We start from the raw sequence: 18,554 nt of genomic DNA on the forward strand, positions 1-18,554 counted from the left end.
CGTTAGGGCCATTCGTAGCCTATACTCCTCCCCCACAGCAACAATCAAACTACCTCATGCTCAACCTCGACCCATACGCATTGCTAATGGGACGAGACAGGGGTGCCCCCTATCTCCTCTATTATTTGCCATGTGTATCGAACCCCTGGCGGCCAAAGTCAGGGCATGTCCAGACATCAGAGGTGTTATGGTCAGGCACAAGGAGTTTAAGCTATCGCTATATGCAGACGACATCCTTCTTACCCTCACTAAACCTCATATTTCCCTACCAAACCTTCACTATATCCTGCAGGAATTTGGTCGGCTCTCAGGGTATAGGGTCAACACTCATAAAACTGAGGCCCTCCCTCTTAATATTTCTCAGGCGGCCCTGAGCTCTCTTAGGGTTAACTTCCCTTTCCACTGGAAGACGGATTCCCTGCGATATTTAGGTGTTGACCTTACACCCTGATATGGGGACCTTTACAAAGCTAACTTCCCACGCATATATGCAGAAATCAGGGGTCTCCTGGACAAGTGGCACGCTCTCCCACTCTCTCTCATGGGACGTATTGCCGCGACTAAAATGACAATCTTGCCCAAGCTTCTGCATCTTTTTGAGACCTTACCGATTGTAGCTCCCCTCAAGGATCTGAGATCCATTCAATCTCAACTCCTTAGATTCATATGAGCGGGGAGACGTCATAGAATCCCAAGTTCAGTCCTTCTATCCAGTAAGCGCCAGGGTGGACTGGGGGTACCAGATCTGTCCAAATATTACTGGGTGGCCCAACTACGTTCTGTCACGGCTTGGGCTTCCTTGCACCCGTACTCTGTCTGGATGCAGATAGAAAGACTAGCGCCTACACATCCTAACTCTATGCTATGGTCAAGTTCTCACAAGACCCTTCCAGTTAGGGACCTCTTAGGGCCCATGGCTTGCACTAGACTCATATGGCAACTGTGTAGTAGTAGGTTCCCTCTGGTTTCTAGCCATTCTGCTATGACCTCCTTTTTGTATCACCTTATGCTCCCTACTAGTCTTACCACGTCCACGACGAGACCATGGTTTCAGCGGGGAGTGTTTCGGTTTGCAGATATTGTGGACCCCTTCACTAGGGACCTCTTGCCGTTTTCTACCCTCCAGACCAAATATGATCTCCGCTTCTCCTCCAATTACTTTTATATCCAGATCAGTCACTTTGCACAGTCCATTTTTTCAGGGGTCACAGTCTCCCGACTCCCTTTGAACGCCTTTGCAGAGTACACGCAAAGGGTCTAATTTCTAATATCTACTCCATATTGCTGACTCTCTCCCCTGATCGGGTTCAAAGGCACACCTACATGGTACGGTGGGAGGAGTACCTAGGGAAGGCCTTACCGGACGCACTCTGGCACCTTATATGGAGGAGGGCAGCGAAATCCTCTATGTCGGTACTACACCAGGAGAACTAATATAAAATTTTAATGTACTGGTACCACACTCCTGACCTCCTCCATAGAATGAACCCAGTAGTCCCGAGAGATTGCTGGAGGTGTGGGTTGCATAGGGGTACTTTGCCTCATATTTTCTGGGACTGCCCCAAAATACGCCCCTATTGGACTGGAGTAGGCACCCTCCTGAGTGATATTTTCGCACTAGAAATCCGACCTGACCCTATGTCCTTCCTGCTTAATGTGATCCCCATTCAAGTTAAAAAACACTCACTTAAGTTATTACTATTAATACTAACAGCAGCCCATTGTTTAATCTCCCGATCTTGGAAAAGTAACTTAGTGAGCGGAGATACCGGAGGGCATAGCAGGAGAACGGAGAGGCGCCCGGGGATAATAGTAAGTGCAGTGAGATCCCCGGGCGCCGCTCTACATATCTGTATAGTTAGTTCATAGGGTAAGAATCGGTGAAAGGTCCTCTTTAAAGTAGAGAGCTGGTGCTGCTTTGCACCCTTTGTTACCCCAAGGACAGCAATAAAAAATGGGTCAAGCCATCCACCACCAAATTTCCAGAATAAGGACTGTGTCACGAGGGTGTCAAGAACCACGCCTGACTCCGTTATACCCGGGGTCAGGAAGTCGCAGCGGTTGGCTGCGCGCTCTATGTAAGATAGGGCTGTTTCCTTATGGTAGCTTTCTGGGTTTGCTTTGCAACCCTTTTGGCTCACTCAGGGATCCGTAGCTCCTTCTCCTCAGCTGTTCCTTGTCCAGCACTCCCAACCTCCTTATATTCCCCTCTCACACTTCTCTGGTTGCCAGATATAGAGCTTCCTGCCTGGACATCTATTCTGACCCTCTGGAGCTGTGTTGCTGCGGTCTCTGGTTGTTGGTCCAGAACGCTACCCTCCGGATCCCTGTTGGACCTTTGTGGTCTGCTGTGGTCGCCCACCTGGGTGTATGTGTTTGTCTGTATTGTCTGTCCTCTCCCTGGTGTTTCCCTCTAAGTGTCAGTGGTGCGGACTAGCGATCCCACCGGCCCGTTCACTATCTAGGGCTCATTTTAGGGAAAGCCAGGGTTTAGGCATGTGATCGCCGCACGGGTGAGGAACCCGTCTAGGGACGTCAGGGCAGTCAGGTGCCAGCCGCAAGGTGAGTCAGGGGTCACCACCTTTCCCTCTCCCTTGGGCAGGGCTTTCCCTTTTCCCTCCCTGTGCGTGACGCCGGTCATTACAGACTGAGGGTGGAACTATGGCACCAGATTCTGGGCCCCATAGACACTGGATAACCAGTCTACATGGCACATATACCACTGCAGCAACAGTTTTTAACAATTATTAGAGACTGTTTTGTTTACTTTTTTCATTAGATTTTATCAGTCTGCGAGCATATTTTAATTAAACCTTAGTTTCCTGTACTAGATAGGGCTTATTTTACCCTATGACAAATCTGGCAATGAATTACATTTGCAAATGAGTTTTAATCCAATCATTTCTGGAAGAAAACAGCCAGAACACACAATAAATATTCAGGCTGAATTTATTTAGAGCACTCACATAGTTTTTTTCTCCAGTTAATATCTATATTTAGGGTCCATTCACACGTCCGTGTGTGTGACACCGCCAATGTGAGTTCCGCATTTTGCAGGCCGCACATCGCCGGCACTTAATAGAAAATGCCTAATCTTGTCCGCGGACAAGAATAGGAGATGTTGTATTTTTTTCGGGATCGGAATTGCGGACCCGGAAGTGCAGATCTGCAATTCTGGTTCCGGGCAGCACATAGTGCGGCCCCATAGAAATGAATGGGTCCACAATTCCGTTCCGCAAAATGCAGAACGGAATTGCGGACATGTGAATGGAGCCTTAACAAGTACACATCTTATTGAAATAAATGGAAACTCAATGAGGAGGCGTCTTTCTTCCCAGTTCTCACAAAGGGCATGTGGTCTGTCATGTGTACTTATCTAAGTAGACGCAGAAGATACAAATTAATCATCGCTGATCGCGGCATTTGAGATCAATATTCAGGCCTTTCAGGGGTTAATCATTTAAAAAAATAAAGAAATTGTACTTACCTCATCCATTTGAGCACGAAAAGAGCCAGCCGTGGCCATCTTGCTTGAAGATCCAGGGCGAAATCTCGCATGGTGCGTGATGACTTCATCACCCTGGCCGGCGTGGTGATGTCATACGTCACAGCGTACGAGTTTTGCGTGGGATCTTCAAGCTAGATGGCCACGGCGGCCTCTTCGTGCTCAAATGGATGAGGTAAGTACAATGTTTTTTAAATGATTAACCCCTGAAAGCGGGTATGATTTTTTAAATTTTTTACCACCATTTCAGGGAAAATTGATTCGTTACGACAAAGCACAAGGAAATCTGGCTTTGCGGTGAATCGAATTTTTCCTGAAATTCAGATCAAAGTCCACTTTGAATATTTCGATTCGCTGAAGACTAACTATGACAGTAACATACGCAACATTAATACACATTCTTAAATAGGTTGTGCAGTACAAAGATTTCGGTGACCTATCCTGAGGATCGGATGGTGGTCTAACTCCTGGTACCCGCGCCGATCAGCTATTTGGTAGGATAATTTCCCCATGTGCGACCGTGGCTTCCACTTTCAAAATTGCCTGCGTGCTGCGTCCTCTGCAGCGTTGGCAAAGTGCAAGGCTCCTTTCACACGGGCGAGTATTCTGCGCTGATCCGATGCGTGAGTTGAGCGCATTGCACCCGCTTTGAATCCTGACCCTTTCATTTCTCTGGGGCTGTGCACACGAGCGGTGATTTTCACGCATCACTTGTGCGTTGCGTGAAAATCGCAGCATGCTCCTCTTTTGCGTTTTTCACGTAACGTAGGCCCCATAGAAATGAATGGGGTTGCGTGAAAATCGCAAGCATCCGCAAGCAAGTGCGGATGCGGTGCGATTTTCACGCACGGTTGCTAGGAGACGATCGGGATGGAGACCCGATCATTATTATTTCCCCTTATAACATGGTATAAGGGAAAATAATAGAATTCTGAATACAGAATGCATAGTAAAATAGGGCTGGAGGGAAAAAAAATTTCAAAATAATTAAACTCACCTTAATCCACTTGCTTGGAGTGACGTCACCACAGGTCCTTTTCCTGCACACAGCAAAAAAGAAGACAGAAGAGATGCCGGCTACGCGAGCAAGTGGATTAAGGTGAGTTAAATTATTTATTTATTTTTTTTAACCCCTCCAGCGCTATTGTATTAAGCATTCTGTATTAAGAATGCTATTATTTTCCCTTATAACCATGTTATAAGTGAAAATAATACAATCTACCCAGCACCTAACCCAAACCCGAACTTCTGTGAAGAAGTTCGGGTTTGGGTACCAAACATACCGATTTTTCTCACGCGAGTGCAAAACGCATTACAATGTTTTGCACTCGCGCGGAAAAATCGCTCATGTTCCCGCAACGCACCCGCACCTTTTCCCGCAACGCCCATGTGAAAGAGGCCTAAAGCTACAAGCACACGACAGTGGAAAAAAACGTCAGTTAAAAACGCATAAACTGTCAGTTTCTTTGACTGATGCCTTTCTGAGAAACGGACATTAAAAAGTGTGGCGAAACTAACCTCACCACTGGGTTTTGGAGAGGCCTGTTTGCCAGCCTCTTGCCTCAGGATTATGGCCCATATACTAACTTTGAAGGAGAAGATAGACCGGCCGCACAGCCTAAATCTGTGGAACTGTTTTAGGCAGGAAAGCCATGCTTGCGGTCGGCCAAATGTGACTTCCATGGAATTCGGGAACCCCTGCTCGGATCTGGGTGATTTTTGGATATGTTGTTCATCCAGATCAGAGCTATCCATGGATGCATAAATTATGGGGATATGTGGGGTTTTGAGGTGTTTTCTGTGTTTTGGGAAAAATGTGTGTTTTCTGCCTGTGAGTGATTAAGTTAGCCCATTATGTTTGGTAATTGTATCACAGGCAGAGCCCAATGTGTTTTGGCAATTGTATTTTGTTAATTGCGTCACAGACCATGCCATTGTGTTTGTTAAATGTGTCACAGATCATGCCATTGTGTTTGTTGAATAGGGTTAGTTTTTGTGTTTAAACCGTAAAGCTGTAAAGGATTGGCTGCTATGTCATGTCCTCAGTTCCCAACCAGGTCCACGGGGGTGGTACCCTGGTTGGAAAATGTGTATATAAGTCAATGCTGGTGTGTTCAATAAAAAGTTCCTGTTTTACATTCAACATAGAGCCTCGTCTCATGTGTGTGGGGATTGCTATACGTGTATACTCCCCTGGCTATAACTCCTAGCTCTTGTAAGAGCTGTTCCTGTGGTGGTATCGGTGTCGAGTGGAGTGCTTGGAGTCCTCGGGAAGCACTATGAGCATCCATCAACGGAGGTACGCAGTCGGGGTGTCAGGAGATCCTTTACAAAAAGGAACCCATTCAATTGTATGGGGGCAGTCAGTCAAAAATGGACAAGATAGAAAATGCCCGTTATTCACTGGCCGTCAAAAAAACTGCTGTGTGAATAACCCCATAGACTGCCAATGACCTTAAAACGTACATGTAGCCTGATTACAACTGCTCGTCCCATTCACTTAAAGGGGTTGTCTCACTTTAGCAAATGGCATTTATTATGTACAGAAGGTTAATACAAGGCACTTACTAATATGTATTGTTATTATCCATATTGCATCCTTTGCTGGCTGGATTCTTTTTCCCATCACATTACACACTGCTTGTTTCCATGGTTACGACCACCCTGCAATCCAGCAGTGGGGGTCGTGCTTGTACACTATAGGAAAAAGCAACAGCCTATGTGCACTCCCACGGTCCTGGCCCTCAGAGAGGCTGATGCTTTTTCCTACAGTGCAAGCACGGCCACCACTGATGGATTGCAGGGTGGTAGTAATCATGGAAACAAGCAGTGTATGATGTAATGGAAAAATGTATCTACCCAGTAAAGGCAGCAATATGGGTAATAACAATATATTAGTAAGTGCCTTGTATTAACTTTCTCTACATGATAAATGCCACTTGCTGAAGTGAGAGAACCCCTTTAAATGGGATGGCCAGCTGTAAATACACTGTGCCACCTCTATAAGCGAGACGATGAGCAGGTCATTTTTTGAAGAAGCAGCGCTCACACAAGCGCCACTATCTCTCCAGACAGCTAATCTGATATTGATAACCTATACCTTTGCACTGCAGAATCCCTTTAATGTAACCAAGCTGGTGCAGCCCTTGATCCTCAAAGCCATAATCCAATTGGCGCAGGCTAATCCATGGCACAGACCAAGAGATTATGCATTCTTCACCCTATGCCTCCCTGGAAGAAGGCATGAACTTTGCCACAATGAATCTCCTGGTGGCACTTACCCAGAGTAGTTTTGGATTGATGGCGGTAATGTCGCAGTAGCAAACGTAATCCAATAACATGCGGAGATTGCGACAGGAGGTCGGCAGAAATACCAGGGGCAAAGAGAATAACAAAGTCTAAAGCAAGTCAGAGCCATAAAACCACAAGTGTCAGCAATCCAAGGCCAGAGAAAGTAATAAAGTCTTGTACAAGCCAGAATCACATTAAGGGCTCAAGCCCACGACCATATATATTTTTTCGTCAGCAAAAAATACGGATGACGTCCCTGTGCATTCCGTATTTTGTGGAGAACAGAACAGCTGGTCCATAATAGAGCACTATCCTTGTCCGTTATGCATACAATGAAAGGCATGTTCTATGGGGTTTTTTTGCGGACCCCTTGAAATAAATGGTTCCGCATAGGGTTCGCAAAAAAACAGAACAAGAGAGGAGAAAGAAGGGAAATGTCTGTATATATTTCTATACAGGTATTAGACAACAAATAATTATGTAATAAATTAAATCTATGGTTTATTACTGTCAAAAAAAAAAGTATCGTTATGATATGTTCAGCATATTCATGTCACTGACACATTATTATTATTAGAAAAGCATTTTGATGTGCTATTTGCTGGCATATTACAGCTACTAGGCAACAATGGTGTTTAACATTTGTAGTAAAAATATGATTACACGAGAATAAGAACCAAAAAAAAGCAGAATGACAAAAAAGCCTGTAAAATATGCTCACTAGAAACATTGTGTATGATTACTCTTAGAACTAATGCACATTAGCCTTTATTTATTTCCTTTACTTGATATCCAAGAGTCATAGACCAGTTTTGCTGAGACGGTGTCTTCAATGGCCATGCCTGAAAGGAGAGACACAAAAAGCAATCATTGTAAGAAGCAAAGGATGTCAAAGGCTTAAAGGGGTATTCCAGGGGTCCTGCTGTAATACCCCAGAGTGGTATTACCATTTCTACCCCCTGCTACTGTTTTTAACTGCTAACTAATAATGTAATCTGTGTACTTATTCCAGGTCTTTTGTCACTGTGCATTGTTAATATTGCTCTGAACCTAATATGTTCATGTAATATTCCTAGTTGTCCAGCAGATGGCGGTGTGCATCTGGCAGAGGGAGAGAGAGATCGTTAGATAGAATAGAACTTACCATTCCATTCTCCCCCTTTTGGGAAGAAGTGGGGTAGTTCTCCTTCCTACCAGAAGGAGGGGTTGCAGTTCTAGTTTATTCCAGTCTAGTCTAGACAGTGGAGCTGAGAAGACATGAAAGATGTAGCAGTGAGGGGAAAGTTCTACCTCCTACAGCAGAACTCTCAAAAGGAAAGTACCTCTTAGAGCACCATGACTCCTCAAAGATCTACAGACAGAGTGTCACTAGGGGGTCAGCAGCCAAAAGCACCCCACCTCAGAGATATCAGAACAGTCCTAATGTCCAGCTACCAGACTAAAGCCGAGTTTAGCACAGAAAAGAGAGAGAAAGCAGAGTTATCAAGTTTGCCTGCCAGTTTCTGCCAAAGCCTGCTGGGACCAAGAGAAAGTATGAATATTGTCTGGATGCAAGTTGATGAAAATAAAGCTGCTGAACTTTATAAGAGTCTGGACTTGACTTATTCTCCAGCATTACTCATCCCCTTTAATACTTCGGAGCCTAACCCTTAGGAGCAATGATATTCAGGTAGGAGCACCATGACACACACAGAAACTATTAAAGGGAGTCTGTCACCTCCATATGGCCATATACAGTGCTTACATGGCTCTGTAGCACACCTATACAGGATTGTAACGGTATCTTTGTTCTCTTCTTTAGACTTGCACAAGCAGGAAAAACGAAGTTTAATTCATATGCAAATGAGCACTCGCAAGTGCCCAGGGGCAGCGTTCAGTGTGTAGGTGCCCAGGCTGCTCTGCCTTCTTTTCACTTTACTCCTCCCCAACCTCTTCCTTTGCTCTATCGATGAGGCAAGTGACTTGGAGGGCAGGCAAAGGAAGAGGCTGGGGAGGAGTAAAGTGAAAAGAAGGCAGAGCAGCCTGGGCACTTACACACTGAACGCCGCCCCTGGGCACTTGCGAGTGCTCATTTGCATATGAATTAAACGTCATTTTTCCTGCTGGTGCAAGTCTAAAGAAGAGAACAAAGATACCGTTACAATCCTGTATAGGTGTGCTACAGAGCCATGTAAGCACTGTATATGGCCATATGGAGGTGACAGACTCCCTTTAAAGGTCACACCACAACACTCGGCATTCCGATGAACCTGGGACACGATCAATAGCATGTCATACTGCTAATGGCACCCCCACCGATTCTGAGAACAGGGACCCTGTACCCCGTGGAGACGTCTGAAATGAACAGAGTGGCTGGTCAGGCATAAGCGCTGCTTCTCCTTTAATTTCTATAGGCGGAGACAACGCTCGGCTATTTGTAGGAACCAATTAGAAGGAACTTCAGTCTTAATGTAGAAGTAATGTATGCCCCAAAAATTTGCAGCTCAATGGTTGTCTAGTCTGTTTTGACCACTAGCCTGTTTAGAAAGTGTTGGCAAGCCAACCAGGCACAGCAGAAAAACAACCCTTTCTAGATCATTGAGGAAATGATCATACTTTGTGTTGCTCAGTAGATTTCTATACAGGCAGCGGTTGGGTGACATCTTCTACTCACAAACCACTTCCACATCCTGCCCTCTTTCAGTGTCCCTCAAGGCTATGTCTTCAGTATTAGGCCAGCTCGCCAATTCAGTTGACATGCTTGTGGAGTCAAATATGCAGAAAAAGTCCTATAATCTTAAAGCATACCGGAATAAAAAATAAAAACTAAAAACATTTTCATAATGTTTGTGCTTCATTGTACAATCATAACTGTGAAGGAAAATATTTGGTGTTCTCTAAAGTGTTCCTCAGCCAAATTATTCCCCTCTTTAGCTGCACAGCTAGATGCATTTCTCTGACAAGCAGGGGGCATCTCCCTTCTGTGGAATCTGCCTGTACTGCAGTGATCTCACTTCCCACTATGTTTTCAGCTAGGGAGCTTCCACAACAGATGAGGAGGAGAACAGACTTACAGAAAGGAAGGATGCTTCTCTCATCTTCAAAAGCCCTGTAGAGCCAGTGCAGTGAAGTCAGAATCTCAGCTAGGTCTGACACGCCCCCATTTCATGTGAACCTCTGATGGATGGATCTAGCCTAACAACAGGCAGTGAACTGCAAATTATGTAGAAGTGAGACCCTTAGTGGCCATAACATCTTTTTTTCAGGTGGATGCATGGATATTTTTTAAATTAAAGGGATTCTGTCATGAAATTTGAGGCCTATAACCTAAACATATGGCCAGGTCCCTACTAATACCCTGAATCCAAAACTGACCTTATTAAATGTGCCTGTGGCTCTATTAGCATATAAAACAGGTTTTTATAACCAGTCACTCACATACCAAATGTGTCCAAGGGGACGTCTCATCATGCAGGGTGCCCGGCTGCAGCCGCCTTCCGACTAGAAATCGCCGCCCTCCCTTTTAATAGAGTCGCCTCCCTCACCTCAGCGCCGCCTCCAAAACCGTCCGCTCTCCTCAGCCATATCCCACACATTTAATAAGTTCAGGGTATTAGTAGGGACCTTGCCATATGTTTAGGTTATAGGCCTCAAATCTCATGACAGAATCCCTTTAAGTGATTTAGAAATTTGCTAATTATACCATTCTCTATTAAATTGCGTGAAAGTACAGTGACTCTTTAAGACAATATAATGGAAAGAGAATATAATGACTATGGAGAAAACAACTTCATCTTTTTTCACCCATGTCACTCAGCCCCCCACTAGACCTATCAATTACAGTGAACAGTGAACGGTGAACGGTTCCACACTTACACCAGTCTCATACTTCTGTTCCCTCGGGATAACATTTGATTCTGCCCTGTCCTTCAAACTGCACTCTACTGCCCAGTGGCGTAGCTTTGGGGGGGAGGGGGGCATTGCCCCGGGCGCCAAATTTCAGGCGGCGCCAGGCAGTAAAGTGAGGGCGATGGAAGCCCATGACTCCCATCCACTCCGTTCTTCCTCGCAAGCTTCAGGCCAGGAATGAAGCCTATGAGGCAGTAGAGCGGTGCAGGAGATCGCAATTACATCACTGTGACCTGCTGTGCGGGTCTCGCAAGATGACGTGATGATGCGGCGCAGGAGGACACCGTGATGTGTTCCTGACCGCCTGCGCCGGGACGCCCGAGCAAAGGCTACAAGAGGCGATGAAGAGAGGTGAGTATTTTATTTATTTTTATGTAAGTACTAGGGGCCATACTGGAGGCACTATGGGGATGGGGGCCATTATATATTATACAGAGGAGCCATTATATATTATTATAATATATAATGGCCCCTCTGTATAAATATATATATATATATATATATATATATATGTTCAAATACTCACTGTATCTACTACATTACCTGTACTCAGAGAGTTATCACTGTATTATCTGTGGTGTTACATAGGACTACTACATTATCTGTAAAAAAAATACATGGCTTGCAACCCACGCTACGCCCATCGCCACTGTTACAACCACCTGCTGCCTCCAGCTCAAAAACATTTTGAGTATCTGCTTTTTCCTCAACCTTGAGTCAGCAAATATGATGGCACCCACCCACATCCTCTCCTGCCTAGACTACTGCAATAATCTTTTCTGAGGCCTCCCATCTAACACACTTGCACTCCTCCATCTGTACTGCTAACCAGATATTTCACCTCTCCCCTCCTTTCTTCTTCGCCTCTCCCCTCTGACAATCTCCTCAGTGGCTCCCCATTGCTCAAGGAATTCAAAATATGAGCAACAATTTTCTCCTCTTGCCTGCTCCTTACACAAACGTCTCCTACATTTCTCACATGCATCCTCCATACTCTGGAACTTTCCCAGACTCTCCCACCATACAAACTTTGATGTGCAACCTTAAAACTTACTTCTTCAGGAAAGCTTACTTCCTACCATTACCCTTCTGCCACTACAAAACCATCTAAGGAGCTTCTACCCACAACTACTGTCTCCTTCCCTTGTAGACTGTAAGCCCTCATGGGCAGGGTCCTCTCTCCCTCTGTGTATTAGTCTGTCACTCATGTAGTTTATGTTTAGGGTATTTGTTTTTTATTGTGTATGTAAACCCTTATATGTACAGCACCCTGGAATTAACCCCTCCCGACCAGCGCCGTACATGTATGGCGCTAGCCAGACTTTAAAGATGCCGGCTGGCAAGCATGGTGGGCACATAGCGGTTTTGATACAGCAGACACTCACGGCTATTGTCAGTAACTGACAAATGTCCACGACCGGCATTACTAACACTTCAGATGCCGTGGTCAAACATGACCACGACATCTGAATGCAGCAAAACCATGTACTCCAGCTCCCCCCAGTGGAGATCGGGGGAGCCAAATGCATTGTACGGCAGTTTCAGTCCTCCAGAATTAACTGAAGCTACCACACTTATTAGTGTCATACACTAAAATGCTATGGGAACTATGAAAAAAAATGTTTAAAAAAAATGTTTAAAAAAAATATGAAAACATAAAAATTTTAATCACCCCCCTTTCCCCAAAATGAAAATAAATAAAAAAAAAACAATAAAAAAAACACTTCATGGGCATCGCCGAATGCGAAAAAACGCCCATACTATTAAAATATAAAAAATATTTATCCCATATGGAAAACGTCAAAATGAAAGAAAGAGAGTGCCATGTGGTATACGATGACGGACTTTCATTTTTTACATTAATCATGGAAAAATCCCTTTAAGAAAAGAGAACACCATCCATACCATACAATTCCATACACTTTTATTTTTATTACTTCAGGGTCCAGTCATAAAATGACATAGCTGCCCAGAAATTCATTACTGCCCAATACATTACCAGCCATGGTTCAATGCACTATTCTTTCTACCATCTAAGGGTACTTTCACACTAGCGTTAAAGTTTTCCGGTATTGAGTTCCATCAGAGGGGCTCAATACCGGGAAAAAACACTTCAGTTTTATCTTAATGCATTCTGAATGGAAAGCATTCCGTTCAGGATGCATCAGGATGTCTTCAGTTCAGTCCCTCTTACGGTATTTGGCCGGAGAAAATACTGCAGCATGCTGCAGTATTTTCTCCGGCCGAAATTCCGAAACTCTTGCCGGAATGCCGGACCCGGCATTCATTTCCATTGAAATGTATTAATGCCAGATCTGGTACCAAGTGTTCTGGAAAACCGGATCTGGTTTGCCGGTCTGCGCATGCGCAGACCTTTAAATCTGTGAAAAAAATTAATACCGGATCAGTTTTTCCGGATGACACCAGAAACGGATACAGTATTTCAATGCATTTGTCAGACGGATCTGCATCCGGATCCGGAAACAAATGCTATCCGTTTGCATACGGATTTCCGGATCCGGCAGGCAGTTCTGGCAACGAAACTGGCTGCCGGAAAGTAGGCTCAAGTGTGAAAGTAGCCTTAATTGTTTCAGTACTATAATAGATGGATATGTCATTTATGTATATTTCAAGGATTGCTAATGTACAATATGTTTGAAAGCAGAATCTGACAGACTGTTAGGGCAGACCGCATTATGTAGAAGCGTTAAGTAACTACTTTGATGGCCACTGCTCACAAATGAAAGAGGACTATGTAGGCTCTTAGATGCTGCCATGGCAATTTATAGAGAATTTATATTTACTAAGATGCATAGCTTAATGCACCTTTTAGCTTCAATACCATGGGTTGACCTTGCAAACTTAGAATTACATAGGTCAACCTGACACAAGAGAGTGGCGAGTACAATTTTCCAGGAAAAGACCACGGCTTGAACAAATATAGAATTTATCTGTACAGAGAATGTCTAATTGTTAGTCATGAGCACCACCAATCTGTTTTCTTAAAGGAGCTGTGCCACAAAAAAAACATTCTACATTTTTAAACCAGCACCTGGATCTGAATGCTTTTGTAATTGCATGTAATTAAAAATTTTGCATAGCCACTGAGCTATTCAATAAAATGCACATGCTGCTTGTTCTTTTCCTTAGTTCTTGTCCACCTCACTAAGATGGTCGCACGTGCTTAGTTTGAATCTTCAACTGCCACCAGCAATAGCTTCTGTTAGATACTGTGACAATTACAGGGAAAGAGCTACAGCAAAAAGGACACACTCCCTGAGAAAGGATACTGCTCCTGAGCTGCCAGCCTGCGATAACTCTAGTAGTGCAAATGGAGCAGTAAATGGGGAGATCTCTGGATCCATGTGAGGTACAGGGCTGGTTCTATATTTTTTTTTTAAGTGATTATCATATAGTATATGATGTCTGATTTTCATTTTTACATCAATCATGGCACAACTCCTTTAATATTAAATTTTTGAACATTATATGATAAAAAAAAGTGTATCAAGGAGAGTCCAACCCACGATACCAAAATGGGGTTCCTGGTTCCCCATCACTAGTACATATGGTATTAATAGTGGGTGTAGAGGTACCAGTCAAACCTGGCACTGGTCCCTGAGGGAGGTCTCGCACTTACGCCTCTGCCCTACCGCGAGTCTGGCAGCACTATGGTGTGGCCACCAGTGTCGCTCTGTTGCTACGACAACCAACCCCGGTGACAGTGGGACTGGTCGACCTAACAGGGAGCAGGGATGCCGAAAAAAAATCAGGCTCAGCGTCGATGTCACATCCTTCCTCAGGGAGGGATATTTAAACAAGCAGCTGAAGGCCACAGTTGCCTGTGATTGGTATTCCTGCCTCACTAGCCTGGATCACTGACGTTTTTGCCTGTTTCTCGGACATTGCTTCTGAATACCGATTTTGCCTCTGACGTGACCGCCTTGTCTTTGACTTTGCTTGATATTTGACGTTCTGCTTTGTATTAGACTCTGATAGTTTGCGACCTTGCCTTTGCCTACTAACTTTGTCTCTGATGTTATCTTCTGGTTTCACTCTGCTGTGTATTTGACTTAGCTTTTGGATCCTGATCCAGTCCTAGTTTTGTCTGTCTGGTTTTGGCATCTTTCTGTCTAACTACTCTTTACCCATTTAGGTTTAGGCCCGTGCACTTAGTCAAGTCAGGTACCATCATCAAGTTGTGGGTCGTCATTTAGGACAAATCGTGGAAGTAGGTAGGGACAGTGTTGCGGGTGGTGTACAGGGCTCCATTGTTCCTTACCTTTCATGAAATATAACTATTATATCAGTATTATAAGTGTCACATGATTCTGCATTGGGGCCAAACGTGTGGTCATTCTCCATTGAATTCCTTGGAGCACACTGATTTAGCTTTTCTATATGTCCTACAGTTTTACACATGCTATCAAAGTATATTGGGCAGAAAGCTGTTTAATATCAAGAAATCAAATAATATGGATTATTACTTGTAAGAAGCGTAAATAAGGCGCACAGGATCCCACAATGACCAAGCAGAGGTGCACTCAGTAAAGTGGACTCACCCTGTCCACTCAAAAAGACTAATTAGATATAGTGAAGAAACTGGGCACTCTCAGAGTGCCCAGTTTCTTCACTATATCTAATGGATTATTACTTAAAGGGTATTCTCATCTCAGATATTGATAGCATATAGCTAGGATATGCCATCAATAGAAGATAGTTAGGGCCCTCTGTCATTTCCAGAAAGGGGCCCCAAAACTGAAGAAGAGCACACTGCACTCCATTCAATGCTATGGGATTCCCGAAAATAACCAAGCCAGCTTTAGGCTATTTTTGGGACTCCCATAGCGTTGAATGGAGGAGGACCATGTTTGTGCAATGCTCTCTCCTTCACTTCGGGGAAAGGGCCCATTTTGGAGATTGGTGTGGGTCCCACCTCTGGGACCCACTCCTATCTGACATTGATGGAATATCCTAGCGATATGCCATCAATGTCTGGGATGGAGATACTTTGACGGCTTATTCTTAGGAGCATCCCTGCCAATCAGTACACTATAATGAGCTATTTGAATGGGCTGTGATACTCGTGTGAGAGCAGCAGCCTCTTCATTATAGATGCGAGCGAATCGAAGTCCACAAAGTGGAATTTAATCAGAATTTCAGGATAAATTCGATTCACCACGAAGCCAAATTTCCTTCGGTAGCAAATCGATTTAACTTGAAATAGGGTAAAAAAAAACAAAAAAAATTACTCACAACGGGACACCCGCCGCCATCTTGCTTGAAGATCTCAGCCCAAATCCCATGCGTGGTGATGTCACCACGCCGGCCAGCCATCTCGGGCCGCGAGAGATTTTGCGCCAGACCTTCAAGCCAGATGGCGGCAGCCACCCCCTTTGCAACTAAATGGATCAGTTAAGTAATTTTTATTTATTTATTTTCCATTTTACACTCTTATGTTTATCAGATGCCACGATCATGTATGAACGCGGCATCTGAGGGGTACAATGATGGGGGGCCGCTCAATCCCCGCTCCCTGTGATTGCACCCACTACTTGTAAAATTCAGCGGAGCAGCCAAATCGAATTTTACAAAACTTCGCTCAACTCTAATTATTTACATCGATCTATTAACTTGTATGCCGTCTACTTAGTAGTGACAGGGGAGGACATTGCAGCTTGCCAAAGTGGTAATACCCAACACCGCTGCTACCAAGTAGTATTAGTAAAAATAATATTATATATCCATGAGGAATAAAAAACTTAAACACCTAGTGATTAGTGACAAATTCATATGACGTGCACCATTTGGTCCGTTTATTGCACTTGCCATTTTTTACAATTAGGGATTTCTTTTACAATATAAATTTCTTACCAACTGACTTAAAAACTGTTGTCTTATCCGGAAAAGCAGGTTTTGTTCCTTTCAGGATTTCACCAATTTCACCAAAAATGGATGCCTAAATGACAAAGGAAGGCAAAAAAGTTGTTTTTTTTTAAATACATTTTAACATTAAAACTATGGAAGTCTTTGTCACTACAAGAGTTTGAGTCTGTAAAAACTTGCATTCTACTCATTTTGGGGAAAAAAAATATTTTTTTTCCAGTCTTCATTAAATATTTTAATTATTATATATTATTATATATTTAAGTTTTCACTTCAAGTGAATAAAGTCTCTGCTCCACGCTCAATCTGTCACAGAACTTCTCTGACAGCTCGATCTGTAGCCCTTATCTGTTATTTCCTAACAGCTCATAAACATTCATTTAATGCTACATTTTTGGATCCTGATAAGGTCCAAGTTCATCATACCCGGCATAGCCAGATACTACCTTTCCCCGCCAGAGCCCATTGACTATAATGGGACCCGGTGGGGATCCAGACTGTTTTCGGCATCAGTGCCGAGATTCGGCCATGCAAAAAACTCTGCTTGCAGCTGAATTTGTCTGGATGAATCTCAGCAACAATGCTGGAAACAAGCTAGATCTCCGTCGGGTCCCATTATTGTCAATGGGACCTGGTGGTGTCCCGACAGGCCTTGTGATGAACTTCGGCAGGCTTTTCCTATACTAGAATAGTCTGTCGGAGCAGTTTAGCACTAGTGTGAAGCTAGCTTAAGTCATATTCTTCTCAGTTTGATAAGAATTTAGCTAAAATGAGTTTATGAGCTGTCAGGAGGTCATCGATAAGAGCTACAGATCGAACTTTGGTGTGAAGCTGAGAGCCAGGCAGTCTGTAAATGCACTTAAAGTGAAAGCTGTAGAAGAAAAACTGTTGAACTTAATTTTTAATAAAGACCAATTAAAAAAATTTAAATGTGCCCCCATTTGTCCATAGCCTTTAAATTATTAGTCTACTTTAGAAAAACAATCTTTAAACCCTCTATCTTACCCCTACATACTGTACATGGATTATACTCCATAGCTTAGAGCTGCAGATTGTTATAAATCATGTGTCCTAATTCTCTGTAGGTTATTTATAAACTAAGATACTCGTTATACAATAATTAGCCCTTACCAGAACACTATACTAATGACCTCGAAGGTGTAAGTCTGAACACATGCAATGAAATAAAACTTCATGTAAATTACCAGCTATGGGGTTATCAAATACAAAGTGGTTCTACCACGGGCCATGCTTAATTTTAAATATGAGAAGGTTATACTTTTCAGTATGGATTTCCCATATAAATGAAAAAGAAATAAAGGAATTTCAAGAATTTGTAAATTACATGTGATATTTTCAGGAGCAATAGGGCAGAATATCATCACATACAATACATTCTAACCCTGATCTAATGGTCAGTGTAGCTTTCATTGGTTCGTCTCCATCTTTTCTAAAAAGAGATTGTCCAGGATTAGAAAAAAGTAAATTTTTTCACAGGAAGAACTCCATTATTGTCCATACCTGCAATGTCTAACACAGCCAACAGTGACACTGTTTCTTGGGGGAAAACAAGACCCATTTTTGTACTATTGGACAACCCTTTAAAGCATACCTGAGGTTTCAAAGTTTGCATGATGGCTGTGTTTCTTTGTACAATCAAAACTATCTTTTTCAGCCATATTATTCCCAGTTTCAGCTGCACCGCTAGATGCATTTCTCTCATAAGCAGGTGGTGTATTTCTTCTGTGAAATCTGCCAGCACTGTTCTGCTGTGATGTCTTTTCCCTTATTTCCCACCCTGTTTGTTTTCAGCTCCGGAGCTCACAGAACAGATAAGGAAGGGGAGATCACACTTACAGACACACAGGAGGTTCCTATAATCTTCAACAGCTGTGTAGAAGCAGTCGTTTTATCAGGCTCAGGATCTCAGCTTGCTCTGACACTCCCCCATTTTCTGTGAGCTGTCTACTGTGTCTCTGCCACT

At 43.5% G+C, this 18,554-nt stretch overlaps 1 protein-coding gene across 1 annotated transcript in view; it reads right to left on the reverse strand.

Annotated features, from left to right (window-relative positions):
• Positions 1-7,279: 7,279 nt before the first annotated feature.
• Positions 7,280-18,554, reverse strand: part of CRYM (crystallin mu) — a 59,361-nt gene continuing 48,086 nt past the window's right edge. Inside the window, 2 exon segments of the mRNA XM_040439515.1 lie at positions 7,280-7,638; positions 16,559-16,643. Coding sequence (XP_040295449.1) covers positions 7,565-7,638; positions 16,559-16,643 — 159 coding nt within the window. The 3' untranslated portion in view covers positions 7,280-7,564.

The sequence above is a fragment of the Bufo bufo genome, chromosome 7 (genome assembly GCF_905171765.1).
Source record: "Bufo bufo chromosome 7, aBufBuf1.1, whole genome shotgun sequence".
NCBI classification, from domain to species: Eukaryota; Metazoa; Chordata; class Amphibia; order Anura; family Bufonidae; genus Bufo; species Bufo bufo.